This window comes from Varanus komodoensis, unplaced genomic scaffold (assembly GCF_004798865.1).
Source record: "Varanus komodoensis strain SLA01 unplaced genomic scaffold, ASM479886v1 scaffold27, whole genome shotgun sequence".
NCBI classification, from domain to species: Eukaryota; Metazoa; Chordata; class Lepidosauria; order Squamata; family Varanidae; genus Varanus; species Varanus komodoensis.
The window spans coordinates 13348871-13364017 of NW_025335701.1; the positions used below are offsets into that span (position 1 = coordinate 13348871).

A 15147-nucleotide genomic window follows, 5' to 3' on the forward strand; every position below is an offset into this window, starting at 1 on the left:
CTGGAGGACTGAGGGGGAAAGAGGGGGAGGCAATGCCTGAGGACCCCTGCTGTGCCCTATTGCTAATCAGGTGCAGCTGGGCCCCTCCTGGCAATTTTTAGCCCAGGCTTGTCATGTAGCCACCATGAACTGAAAGTATTGTCTAAACCTGTCCAGTGAATTCTGACATTTAATTATGCATATAGTAGTAATTTATCTTTTCTGTCTCAAATGTACTTGAAATATAAGGGAAGATATGTAAGAAATAGATTCCAACCCTTTGAAATAATATGAAAACTTTTGTTTGATGTGGTTGGTATGGAAGGACATGATCTCGTCTATAAAACGGTGACTTAAAGCCAAGATAATTCTATAGTCTGGCTAATGGTGACTTGGCATAAAGTATGTGAATAACTTGCTAACATCTCTTTCCTAATTTTTCCCAACAAATATATTTATTCAGTAAAAAAGCACAATCACTTAAGATTACATCAATGTTTATAGGAAGGTAAATACATGCATAAATAACTTGTGGGTATTTATATCCCAGATTTTTTCCTTCCAAGGAACTAAGGCAGCTTACACAATTCTCCTTCTCCTCTCAATCTTACCTTCACAACAACCCTGTGAGGTAGGTTGGGCTGAGAGTCACCCAGTGTGCTGCATGGCTGAGTGGGGCCTTAAGCCTCGATCTCCCGAGTCCCAGCCCAGCACTCTTAACCAGTACACCATGCTCTACATTCATAAAATGGAACTTCAAGATTCTTTTGGCAAGCTGGATTCCTCCTCTAAATGCATTCTATTTTCTCACTCTCTGGATCAAGATGACTGCATTAAAATCTGTGCAGAATATTCTATCAGGGAACAACTATTAATGCAAGACTATGGCCAGATAGGCAGATCCCAAGCAAAGTATAACCCCCGTACACTTTACTATCTTTTAGATGTTGCTTGGGTGGACAGCCAAGACAGCAACTCCACTAAAAAGGCAGCTGGGGTATTTCAGAGTGGCAGGGAAAGAGGCTGGTGTGACTTCTGGATGCATCATACCCCTCTCCCCTCCAGGCCATGCCCAACGAATCTTGCCTTTCCACCACTGTCTGAGGTTGCTTTTCTGACCTCAGAGAGCACCTGATATAGTTCCTCCTGTGTTGCCTGCAAGGTGGGGTGAAGGCAGAGCTTTGATTCCCAGCTGCAAGGTGAGAGGGCAGGGAATCTGGGACCTTTGGATCTGGGAATCTGCGGCCCATCGGACAATTTCTAGGGATGGCTCTCTTAAGCTTTTTCCATAATTCCATAATTGCTCTATTGTTGATGTGATTTGTATCTGAGAATTTACTTTGAATATGTTTTCATAATAGAAAAGCAGGATAAGAACTCATTCAAAATAAATAGATTTTGCAAGTGGACAGTCATATCTGAGAGAGCAGACATTACACCAGACTAGTGGTGTGGCACTCCTGCTGAATTCACAGATTGCATTCATAGGTATCCAGACACATTCAAATCTGTTGCAGATTTCTGTGACTTCCCTTTCTGGAACAAGGTTTTTCCTGTTTCTTGCCAACCGCCATTAGTATTTGTCACTTCCCTAGAAAATTTATTTGTGAAATTGCCAAATTTGTCTCATTTTCCAAAAGTCAAAATCACATGACCATTGGGAAAAAAAAGCATTAGAGCCCTAATGATCTTAATTAAATGTCCTTCCTACAGTAGCATATGACATCCTTCTTATAACATGCTGATTTTTTATTGTTAGAATAATTTTTCTAGGAAGTAGAGCTTGCTTGAAGTTGCATCCTTGGTTTTTAAGGGCAATAATAGTCCAAAACCCAACTATCCCTTTGTACCCATCTTAATTGTAAAATTGCTGTAAAAATTTAGTATGACCCAATGTGAACATACCCTTCAAGAATCATGTACACAGTAAGAGCAACACACCTTTTAAGGATATAATCCTGTGCATATTTTGACAGGAAAAAAATACATGAGTAGCAGGGGAGTCCAGAGATTGATGCTTTAAAATATCAAAAAAATCTTATTTGCGGAAACAGTTTTCTCTCCTGTTTTGAGTTCATCATTTCAGTCCTGAGTTCAATTGATTTTGTGTATTCATTTATGTATTTATTTATTTAATATATCTCTATTATTGCCTTTCTATGTTCAGCCAAGATGGCATTCAAAACAAACAAAAATCAAAAATATAGTGAAACATTAAATAAAAATTAAAATTCATAACAAAGATACAAAATGTCAAGTTTAAAAGAAGGTCTTTATTTCAAAACAAACTGCTTTTCTATATAATGCTGAAGGTGACCAATTTTATATTTGTGCACTACAATTGAACAAATAATTGTTCCCTTCTCCCCTTATATGTTCAAAGTTTTTAAGTATTTTGCACTTTAACTGTGTCCATACAATACCTTCGTATCTTACGGAGTAAAACATTCTTTGGCTAAAGCTGTCTCTATGCCACTGGATGGCAGTGCAGAACTCCACAGAAAAATGAGATGTGCCAAGGGAGGCAAGCCAAATATGTGAACTGAGATGGCAAACAAAACTACAATAATAATCAATGATACAGAGGCTAGATTCCATTAGATGCAACACAGGCATCTTTGCTGACATTCTGAATTGAAGCATGGCTGAATAAAGTACTAGCCGCATGAAAGTAATCCGCACAAGTGGAAGAGGGGCATGGTGAATTGCAGCTCTCTGTTTTGGCACATCTGAAATCACGTCCGAGAAAAAAGAACCATCAGCCATGCATTTTAAGGGTGACATCAATTAGCTCTCAGTTACTTTACCAGGAAAAAGCTAGCTGTTTGCTGAGCCTGGGTGGCATTTTAATAGCTTCCAAAGGAATTAATTATGCAAGGCAAACAATGCAGTTTCATTTGAAAGGGTCTCCAGGGTCCAGATTAAGAAAGGGTTTTTTGAGGCAAGTCATTATGGATAGTATCCAATACTGTTCAGGTGATCGTTGGATCTACTACCAGTTCCCAAAACAATCAGAAACAAGTAGAAATGCTCTTTTCCCAAGCAATACGGAGCCCACAGAAAGGAGTGCTGTAGATCTGTCCTGTTCCTTTCTGGAGGCTCTTTAGGAAGCTCTAGTCCATGGTGTGCTTGTGGTAGGTCCAGAAGTAGCAGAGGCTCTGTGGCAGTGATGGATACTCTTCAAGGAGTCACACTTCGGAGATGGGGAATTGAGGCTGCAAAATACAGACTTGCAATGCCAACCAGGAATTCTGTTAATGTGGTAGACTATACCATGTTTACACCACGTTGGGATCTGACCCAAAGTCTAGGTGCTTCCCCAGCTGAACAACTACTTTGATCAGCATTTGTGAAAAAATCTGTTCTGCTTTTAACAGTTTATTTCTATTGGCTCATAAACAGAGCAGACATTCCTCACTAAATCTCTTCATCACTTACCTTGTCTTGTTTATTATTACTAACCCCTTGTGAAGTCTCTCTGTATATATGTCTAATTTATCAGTTTCTTGTAGATTGTCAGCAGCCTGCTGCCTCCATACCGCCACACGGCTCACAACTAGCCAGGAGGCGAGACTGCCAGACTGTCAGGTAATGTTCTGCTAACCTCTCCTCCTCCTCCTCTTGGTTTTTGCTGCATGCTGTAACCAGTCTGCCATAGGCAACACACCCCTTTCTGTCACCAGATCTCCACCCTATTCTTCCACTTCCTAGTTTCTGTATGCTTTGCATTTTAAAAATATGGAGATTTTTAAATACAAAAGTATATCTAAAATATAAACTTGGACAATTAGTTTGCATGTGAATACTACAACCATATGACATCCACACCATCAATCCTGCCCACATGGCTGGAGTATTTGTAGATATATGTCACCTACAAGAGAGAGCACCAGGAACTGCACTCAGTTGAGTGAAGAGTGTTTCACCCATAGCATAGTGCTGCAGCCACACAATGCAGAATGAGTCAGAATACAAAGGCGGTACACTCTGCATGGCTGCAGCTAGCAAACTTTCAGGCAGAAAAATGACTGAAGGAAAGATCCAGTAGGCAGGCACCATCCAGAGACGCGATAGGTGGAGCAGGCAAAATCTGAGCCAAGCTACTTATATGAGTGGCATATTCAAAAGCCATGCTTAGGTTTAGTCTCTCTTTCTTTTTCTGGGGAAGGGCTGTAGTGCCATGGATAGAGAACCTGCTTTCATGCAGAAGAGCTATGGTTCAGTCCTTGGCATCCCCAGGTAGCACTGGAAAAGACTTCTGTCTTAAATCCTGGTGAATCACTGCAATCAGCAACTGACACTACTAAGTAGAGATGTCAGCAAAACCTGAAATTAGGCAGTTAATTATCTGTTATGTTCATAAAGATACATGTTTACCAAGCCTTGATGGCTAACTAATGAACTTTAGTATTTTCGTTATTCAAATCAAGAGTGATTATGTGTTAATAGTTCTGCACCTGTGAAGAATGTAGGACTAAGTACCTAAATTCCATCATTTCTGCCTGATGTTGGTTGGTTAAACAGTTCTGCTTTAACAGAGAGTACTGTTTGTAGTTCTTATGATCATGCAATAATGTCACTTAACCTTTAAGGATACAATCAATTGTGGCATATTGGCTAGAGTGTTCACTGGGACTCGGGAGATCTGAGTTCTAGTCCTCCCTCAACCTTGAAGGTCACTGGCTGGTGTTGAGCCAGTCACAGATTCTCAGCCTAACATACCAGACAGGGTTCTTGCTGTGAGAATAAAATGGATAGGAAGAGAATACTAGAAGCTGCCTTGGTTCCTTGCAAAAGGTTGAAAGGGGGGGCATAAATGGAGCAACAAGCACCCCCCTCCTATGCACATTTAAACAGAAAAAAATGGCCCATACTGACTGTAGGGTAGACAGAAGGGCACATGAAAACATTCCATAATAATGATGGCAACATAATAAAGTGATGGATTATGCCATAGTACAGTTCTCAAAATGCCCTTTTTTGATGTCCATGTTCAACAAGTTTTCAAAATAATGACAAAAGTTTGGCCCAAGAATTCTGTAATTTGACACAAGCAGTACACTTTCTGTTAGGGTAAGTTCATCTGTCCCTTATACAGAACTGAATGGACAAACAGGATGACTTGGTGTAAAGAGCTTTCCCAAGTTCCTACATGGACCATGGCATGGGGAAAGCCTCTCCCTTAACAAACAACAAGGAGACCAATTTGTATTAGACGTATGGCCAAGGTATAGGGGATTAAATCTTTTCTCCCAGGCCGTTTGAAGGGAAACCGCAGCTGTGAGGGAGTAAATTTTGTCAGGAAGCCATTAGGTGTTGATGGGCTAAACTTATCATGTAATCTGGCCCCTCAGGGTCTCCAGTGGGTTGAATGGTCATTGAACCCATCTTTGAGGTAATGGTTAGGGTTGACAAACTGTAGGTTCCCCTCTTCTAGCCTGACTCGGGGCCTTTGCAGAAAGGACTGCAAAGATCCTTCTCCAGAAACTACAGCTTGAGATCTACAACTTTGGTAGTGAACAAAAATTAAATAACAGGGACTTAAGCAACACTTTTCTCTAGAATATCAACAGAAACTAAAATCACAGGCTGCAGTAAGTCCACTGCAGGCCCAGTTCAATGAATGGAAATGTTGTAAAACAAACAGTAGGACTGTTGCTTGATTAAAGAAACCTTAGTCAATTCATGTATGAATTTCATTTCATTGATTGATTAACTCTACTCTAATTTGCATATGGGCAAATTAATGCAAGTATTTTAATTTCAGTATTTTTTTCTGAAGAGGAAATTTTTTCTTCTTCCTTGTAGCCTCAAGGATAGGCAACCTTTGCCCCTTGGATTAGTTTCTAAAACAATGACAACCTGTCCTTTCCTTGGCAGCCTGCCCAGTAGGATGGAAGAAAAAGAGAGAGAGAGGATGGGGTAGAAGAGGGAGGGAGGGAGGGGGGGAAATGGGAGAAAGAGTGGATAGTTGGCCAAAGAAGATAAAATGGGCAAACCCTGCTCCTGCCCACTGCCCACCACTTGCTTCAGCCACCATGTGGCCCCCAACAGATTATCCTTGAGGGAATGTACCCTTCAGCGGAAAAAGGGCCTTCCCACTTATTTGCAATAGCATGGCAGGTCCAGTCTCAGAAAAGTTACTGTCTCTTTTGTATGAGAAAAGGGGAAATCCTTTTCTAAGACTCTTGCCACCTAATGATTTGCAAATATTAAAAAAAACGTTTAAACAAATGTTTGACTGTATGACTACTCAGGAATACTTTTTTTAATCAATTAAGGATGAAATTCAGGACATGTTTCAACATGCATGGGATTGTGCTCCGAAAGATTTTAAGCTATTAATTGAATTGTCTAATCAAACACTGTAATCTTAAGAAACATTGTTCGTTATAGGTAAGGTTTCCTTCAGGGTGGAAGAACAAATAAAGCTCTTGGAACAGCAACCTTCTTACACAATGTGTGCAAGAATTAACTGTATTTTTTCCATGGCATGTTTAATGTTTAACAAAGATCTGGTGTTGTTCAGCAATTCATATCTCGCTGAACAACTTTTGAAAAATCCATGGTGGAAATTCCAGATTCACAATATTTACTGGTAGTAGAAGCTTCGCTGCAAGTGCATATACATGCTGAAATGCAGACTCTGTGGCTTTATCTTGAGGAAGCCACAGAGAAACATGCAATTCTGTTTTATATTTCTTCTATATAGCAAGAGAGGCCTGTGTATAGCCATATGAGCAGGCATTAGTTCCAGGAAACATGGCAGACAAATTTTTGTGAAAAGGAAGAGATGGTCTCCTTCACTCAGACTATGACAAGACAAGAATGGCAGTAATCCTACAAAGATCTGGGATTATTTCAGCACTGGCCACAACTGCATAGTACGGTAAAATCCTGTGAGCTCCTAACCTTGTGTGGGAGGCCATAGGATTGCTCAGATTTCCAGAGTTTCTGCTCTCCTTGTCACCAGCACAGAAAGACGTGCATCAGTACCCCCCACAACATTGCAACTAGACTTCAGAAGGGGAGACGGACATTCGGGGGTGGCGGGGAGGCTTTGGCCATAGAAATACGCAAATTCCAGTTGGTAGCCAGCCTCCTTCTCTTTCCAACTTTTTGATGTAAAAAATAAAAATGTCAGTATTAATGTGCCCAGCAGTATTGAAGAAATCTGCAGTGACTTCAAATGAGTTGAGATTTCTTTGACTCAAACCTCCTGATTCTGCAGTGGGTCAACTTTTTCTGAGTTGCATGAATTCTGCAGCTCCTGCTTTTTTTAAACTTTGGGAGGATTTGTACAAATACATACTTGACATATTTGCATACTATTGTGCATATTTGCATACTTTGTGCTAATGCATACTCAGGCTAATACCATGTCCTAATGCACATTTGCAAATGAACAAAATTATCAGATAAAAAATCTGATTCTGTCAATGTGTGAATGATGGAATGAGATATTCCTGACAATCCACAAAACACTGATGGACTGAATTTAACAAACCCCATACATCCCTAGTTGTGTCTTTTAACCACCATCCTGCCCATGAGTCTAAAGTAAGAGTGAATCATGTACTTTCACTGCTACTTATTGGTTTACCTAATTATGATAAACACACATATTTTGTTATTATATGTATTATTTATTTTAGATATGTATGAGCCACTCTTTCTACCAGAGATGTACCCCAGTTCTTAAAATGTATCCTCCTGTGTTTCTGTATTATTACCCTTGTAGGATTGGCTCACCAACCTTTTTATTTAAATAAAGATACTGTGCTTTTAATTACTACAGAACAGGCAAAAATTTACAGAGCATTTCTAAGTGGGGAAAACTGCACTTGCTGTCTGTGATATGGCTGTTGAAAAAGTACCAATCTTCTGTCAGGAAAGACTATGGCAAGCTTAAATCACTGACAGAAATGGAAAGCTGCACTGTGCTAATTTAAATCAGCTCTCAGTTTGAATTATAAATTATTAATTGGCTGTGTTGCTTTATAGGTATTTATTCCAATCTTTGGCTTTGAAATGTCATAGCTCACCCCTGAGCTGTGAGCAAAGCAACAATCACATGTACATAAAAGCATTCACAAATTTATTTGATCTTTCAAATATGCAAAAGGCTAATCCTAGCACCCACAATTTTATGGTTTTTTAAAGTCAAGTTTTCAATAATTTCAATAAATTAAACATTCTGATCTTTGGCTGTACAGCAAGTAATTTTTGATACAAATTCTATTTGATGAGCCAGATAATTCTTTGTAAAAATAAAAACCTTACATGATTTTCAGACATCTAATTTTAGACCAGCCCTTCCTCTTTATATAATTGTGGGTTTAGAGACTGCTTAAATTGAACTTATATCAATATCCATATTCTTCATTTGGGCTTCATTACGAATATTGTGCTGCTGCTCTTTTCTTGTCCCTGGGAACTGATGGATGAGCATCTGAAGTGCATAAGCAAAAGTTGCCATTAAGTACAGTTTAATAGCTATAGGCAGGTGTGTAATAATTAACATAGCAAGAGTTCACGAGATAAGGCTGCCTCTCCTTAAAAACGAAAGCCTTTTCTGTGTGCATTTGCTAGATTTTGTCGTGTATTTTAAATACTTTCCCCCTTTTCTATTTTCAGTCCTGATGTAGCTCTTCCAGAAGAACAGCCACATTCCAGCTCTCAGTGTGCCCCCCTCAGCTGTCTACCTAAGCCTCCTCCTTAATCTTAATTCATATGCAACCTAAGAGTTGGGGGAACCCCCATAACACAAACTGAGTCAGAGTTCTCATAGCAGAAGTACCGTTTACGCTGAAGGAACCAGTAGGCATTTCTGCCTTGTTGCTGCATCGATGAGTCGGGTCGTCTGTCTGCAGTCTTAACAACTGAGGATGTATGGAAAAGCATAAAGCACAGTGCCCAAACTGTTCAAAGAAGATCTTTAAGGTTCCTCTGGTTATATCCAGATATTCACGGCTGCAGTTTGGAAGTCAAAACATGTTCCTCCCAACCATTTGGCATATACTGCTGATATGCTGAGAACCTAAACCACTACTGAAGTATGTTATAAAGCTTAATTTTGACAGTTCTACAACCACCAACTCCAGTTTTCCTTTTACAGTTTTAAAGGATGTTCTGTAACTTTATTTTCACCATATTTACACCATGAGTTTATGTTTATTAGAATGCAGTCCATGTTGTGTGAGTGGTTTTTTCCCCATTTTTAAAGCAATGCAAATATTGTTTATGTGGGACTTAATATTTTTTTAATTAAGGTTTTATTTTGTAATTGAAAACTGTTCACTTGGCCAAAGAGTTTGGTCTGGTGTTTTATTTTTCCTTAATTGCACAAAAAAATGTTGAAAGTGAGTTGAATTGGAATGTGAACTTTGGGAGCATTCCGGAGAAATAGATGTGCCTACGTTCCATTGAAGCAAACAGGTACACAATAAAACACTTAAATCCCATCGATTTCAATGGAATCCTGGCATACCTAACTTTCTCTGCATTGTGCCCATTGACTTGTACCTTTCTGCTGCACTGGTATTGTTTATGCACTTGTTTTATAACTAATATGATGTTAGCTGCTGGTTGTTGTTTTACTACTTTGCTGGAATATGATTAAGCCTATGATGGAGTTCATTGAACAATGCATTGATATTTGTTTCCTTGAGGTTAACTTTTGTTTTTTGGGGTGGGGTTTTGTTCTGTTTTGGTGACTTCTCCTCACTTTTTTTCACATTTCAGACAAGATGATGACTTGGTGCTGTTCCTTTTTTCTGTTTGGTATCCTTACAAAACAAATGCAAATGAACTTGAAGTATACATGCTGTTTTATTATAATAGAATTGTTCAAAATGTTCCTCACTTGCTGCTCCCAAATTCAGTGTTACCAGGTTAAGGCCTTACCTTGGCAAAAGAATGGGGAAAATAAGAGTTAAAGTATGACAAGGATAGTACATTTCCAGCTGCATTCAGTGGTGAAACTTAGCTGTGCAGATGGGGTTGAAGTCTTGGACTGAAGATAATAGTTTCTGCTCTAGTGCATCCTTTTCTTGCCAAAACTCTTAACAACTATAGAGATCTAGCTCATTGTCAGTTTTACGACAAATACTCAGGTGACACACAGTACACAGATTCTGTTTTCACCACATATGGTGTTCCTGCTGTAAGATCCTCTCCTGTAACAGCTGTTCTGAAGAGTGATGGGTGTAGAGGAAAATGAGGGATCATCAAATTTATTTTGTACAATGCCCAGAAGGAAGTCAGATTGCTGACTAGTCTTCAAGTCATCACTTGCAGCCTTCTGCTGGGTTCCCAAGGAGTCCCATCACAGCTAATTAGCGGCATTTTTGCTTTCAATCAGATAGCTTTAATAATACATTTTAAATTAGGAAGAACTGGGCAGATTAAGGTATCTTTTTCTGTTTCACTCAAGTAATGTAGATGAGAACCATGGGACAGAAATAGTAAAATGGCTTGAGCCATGCAGCCACTTTCAAAGAAATCAAAAGTATCTGGAATGATTTGCTGTAAGCCATCTAAATTAGGAAGAAACTGATACATTTTTACCAAAATGGGAGGGAGGCAGAGTGGAACTTTAGCCAAGGACACTGGAAATTCAAGGTGGCCAATCCTTGTGCCTAATTATCATTATCATAAAACCAGTAACCAAGGTGCTAAACACAGGATCATCCTAATCAGCAATTCATGTAATATAATCACAACAGAGCAGTTAAGCTTTTCTAAGAGTTAGAGGTGAAATGTAATTTACCAGTGGAATCCTCACACCACTTGAAAGTGACCTCTTTTTCCTCCATAAAGGTAAATAAGTGGTACTACAAGAACATAATTAAATGGAAACATTGACTTTAAATGGCTTGTGTGTGATGGTCAAACTCATCTATGGTTCTGCTGTTAGAAAACTAACAGCTCTTTGAACTCATTCACGTATTTCCATGTGGTTTATCTTGTGCTACTTTAAACATTTTAATGCTCTACCTTATGCTTGTATTCTTATGAAACAAGGGAATGTCTACAGTTATTTTGTTTTAGCAGCAGCTAGGGCTGCTACCTCCAGCTTCATACAGAGCTCTGCCTTACAAACACAAACTACTATAAAGGAGCATGTTGTTGACCTAGCAGCCCTTCCTAGTCTACCGAGGACTTCTGATACAAATATTTTGTCTTCACCTTACCTCTGGTTTGTCGTCCTAGGTTTTAAAGTGACAGGAACCGTACAGCAGAGGTGGCAATCTTGCCAGTATGATATTGACGAACAATGAAACGAGCCCTTTGCAGTGTTTTTTTTTAAATTGGTGCGGTCCAGCTCTAGTTATGCATGTTAATTTCACATAGAGGCATGCTAAGCATATGCTTAAAGCTCAGCCACTGAAACAATAGGCCTTAAAAATGCCTAGCTTTGGCTGGACCATGCTCTTTATTTTTAGTTATTTTTTTTATTTATATTCTGTCAAAGAACTATGTCAACAGGGCCAAGAGGGCCTCAGATTACTTGGCCTTCCGAGGCTAAAATATCCCAGATATAAAGACATGAGTGCTGCTGCAGAAGCTGTACTACAGCTGGTGACAGTTATTCTTACCAAACATCTTTCAGAATAATAAAAGCATCTCATCGAAATAATTCCAGTGAAATACATTTAAGGCTGTAGTCCTATGGACATTTACACAGGAATAAGCCCCGATGAACACGGCAAGACCCGACTTTCAAATAAAAATCATAGGACCACATTGTTAAGCTTCAGTCTTGAGCACCGCTGCTCAGAGGTACGTTCCACCAAATGCCAGCAGGCTTACCTCCAAGCAAATGTGTGGAGACCATCGGTTTCTTTTTCCGATAGATTGTAATTGTAATGTGAGGCAGGGAGATTATTATTTTGAAAGGTCTATTTTGGGAGCATTCAACATACTGCCAATTAGTTAGGCCATATCTTTTGAACTTTTATTTTGTGTGGTTTAAGGAATAATTCAGAATTTGAATGTCGAAAGTAATATGGCTGCAATCCAGAGATAGTCAATTGTACCATGCAAAATGGTGAGGTTACTGCGTTCCCATCATTAGGACTGAGATAATATATACCTGTTCATCCACATTGTGCAAAGCCAGTGTGGGGAATCTGTTTTGGGTTTCCACTGTGCAGTAGTGGAATCCAGTGCATGGTATATGTACAAAACATGCTTCGGGATGTGAGAGGTTCCTACTGTATGCCTAAAGCAATGGCAAGGTCATAATAATTGTTAAGCAGTGAATTGCCTGGAATGCACGATCAAGAACCCAAAGTAACTGTGAACATTATTAGATATAACAAAGTAAGTAATGGTGCTCAGAAGACCTCCACTGCAGTCTTCAGCTATTTATAGGCAAAGGGCACTTTCTAGCCATGAAAAACATCAAGCTTTTTTATTGGAGTATTTAAAACTTAGCTGATACTTTGCCAACAAAATTGGTTTGTGTTGGTGCAATCTACACTGGACTTAAACCTAATTGCAAAAGAGGAGTGAGTCAACATTTGATTAATAGGCAATCCTCGATTACTGAATCCGGTAAAGCTCAACCTATTATCTAATTCTTATTAAGGCTACATATGATCCCTTACTTATTCTCCTGATCTGGTGACTGTTGTGCAGCTGTTTCATTTTAAATTATTTTGTTTTCTTGAGTTTTAAATGTATAGTTATTCCAGAATTCCAGGCACCGAGGTCCTATATAAGAAGCACAGCCACTTCCTTACATCTTATGTTAAATTTGGATTTTTTTTCTTCAGAATTGCTTGCAATTATAGATTTAGTATACCAGAAAGGGTATATATTCAGAATTTTTCCTCCATTTATTAAAAAGTTTGGGTTGCTATTCTACATAAAATAAAGAAAAGCAATGAATTGCATTTAGCCTTAAGGCAGAATGCATCTAAATATGCAATATAAAAAGCTTGCATGATATAATTTAATGAGCCCTTTTCCATAACCCTGATAATGAAGCTAGATAATTTTTATTTCATGAGATTATTCTTTACCCGCTCCATATTGGAAATGCACGTCTGATATAACTTTCATCAAGAGATGCACGGCTTAAATCCTCATTACATTTTAATCTCTCTCCTGCAGAGCTCTTGAAAACCCCCTCTATTAAATCAGAAGGCATCAGAGTGATAAATTGACAAGACAAGGAGAAAAAAATAATATGTAGCTGTGATTGGAGTTAATTTGCTTGTCAGACTCTGGAGGGATGAGGGCCTTGTGTTTCATTTAGAGCCTTGATATGAAGGTACATGTGCTGCTCGTTGTTTTTATGCACTAATAAAAATCACAGTGATTGTTTTGATATTTTGCAGCATAAACAGATTTTGTTTTCCTTGAAAAGTTGATTTTATTATTAAATCTGTATTGGGAATTTATTAAAATAGTTTAGTACAAATGTTAGGGGGGAAATCTTGCCAACGAGCTGTGAGAGAAAGAAGGAAGTAAGAATAATCTAGCTTTTAAAAATTACTTATTCATGGGTATGGCTTTGTGCACCATATCTCTGAATAAACTACACCTCACTAGTTATAGACCTTCAAACCCTGTGGTTTGACTGTTAAAGGGTTGATTAAATTGATCCTTTGTAAAAAAAGAAAAGAAAAAAAACTTAAAATCCTGATGTTTTGTGACTTTTGTAATCTATGAATGTTCCCCTTTGCATGAATATCCTAATCTAATCAACCACAGAAAAGGATGTATTGTGTTATATTCCAGATGGTTTAAATACTGGTGCAGTTTGAGTTAAAACCTGATTTGTATGCAGTATATTAGCCTGCTGTAAAAGTTGGCCACTCCTAAACTGAATTGAAGTTCTGTAGTAATGCCTTTTTGAGGTTGAATGGAGTATTTCTAGATCATGGAGAATACAGATAGATGTGCTCATTGACTTAAGGATTGAATGTTTGAAACTTTTCTTGTGTTACAACTCTGATTTACTAGAATATCAGAATATTTACTAATTCTGGATTCTAAAACCATTTGTTCTGAAAACTCTGAAATAATTGCCATGTCAAATTCTCTTCTCTCCTGGTCTATCTGTAGACAATTCTAGATGAATTGATTTGTGAGGGACTCATGTGCTTGTACATGTATTGTATGATTATACAGGTTGAATGGTTCAAAAACTAAGACACTCCAGAATGGAAGAAACTAAATTAGAAGCTAATATACTGATTCTTATATAATTATGTTCCAATTAAAATTATGGTGTAATGCATAACTATCCCCGCAAATAAACTGGCAATCTTTTGTTCATTGAACTCTGTGCTCTCTTTGTATGCTTTAGTGTGTCACTGTGAATTGCTTTCATGTGCCTTCCTGCTCCATTGAAGAAAAAGAAAATGCATCTTCACTGGTGAGAGAATGGTGAACCACTGAAAAGATTTCTTTGTACTATAGTTTTAGGTATCCTCTCTGGAAGAAGATTGTCTAATTTGATTTTTATTTCCAGATTTTGCAGCTCTTAAATAAATGTGCACCCATTACACAAATAAAACAGTCCAATCCTACTAAAAAATGTTTCATACCAATCTGATATAGGAGCTCAGCTGTGGGATGGATCCTTGGCAATGAACCCAAGTGTCAAGGTAAAAAGAAATGGGGCATATATGTTGATTTAGCACTCATGCATGGTGAAGGCAAGAAGTATCCATTTATTTAAGTTTATAAATAACTATCAATCATTTATAAATCAACTCCACCCAAAATTAAGGACCAAGCAATATGAGCTAAATCCCAGGAAGTAAAACCTTGGAAACTTGCAGTACAGGAATCCTAGGAGAGAAAATCCAGCAGGACCATTTGGGATAAAGAGGTTAAATTTCTTGATATCCTACATGACTGTGTCTTAGAACAGTTGGACATGGAGCTGACCAGAGGGGTTGCTCAGGATGTAGTACAAGATGTTGTTTAACCGATTGGGAACAGTGACCATTATCAGATTTAATATATATTTAAGTGAAGTATTTCCAAAGCTGTCCAACATAGTCATGTTACATCAGGTAATCTCAAGCAGCAATACACCTCAAAAGAAGGCACTTGCCCTCCAGATACTTCAAAAGGTTTGGGATCTTTTGCTTGGGTGTGATGCATGCTGCCAGAGGGGAACACACCCTGGGCTTGCACTTACAC

At 38.5% G+C, this 15147-nt stretch overlaps 1 protein-coding gene across 3 annotated transcripts in view; it reads left to right on the forward strand.

The window, feature by feature from the left end:
* Positions 1–14170, forward strand: part of BICD1 (BICD cargo adaptor 1) — a 121963-nt gene extending 107793 nt beyond the window's left edge. For 2 of the 3 annotated variants that reach the window (XM_044434297.1, XM_044434299.1), the window contains 2 exons: positions 3492–3567; positions 8617–14170. In XM_044434297.1, coding sequence (XP_044290232.1) covers positions 3492–3539 — 48 coding nt within the window. In that variant the 3' untranslated portion in view covers positions 3540–3567; positions 8617–14170. The remainder of the gene's footprint in view (positions 1–3491; positions 3568–8616) is intronic. The other variant, XM_044434298.1, reaches the window with a different exon arrangement.
* Positions 14171–15147: the final 977 nt, after the last annotated feature.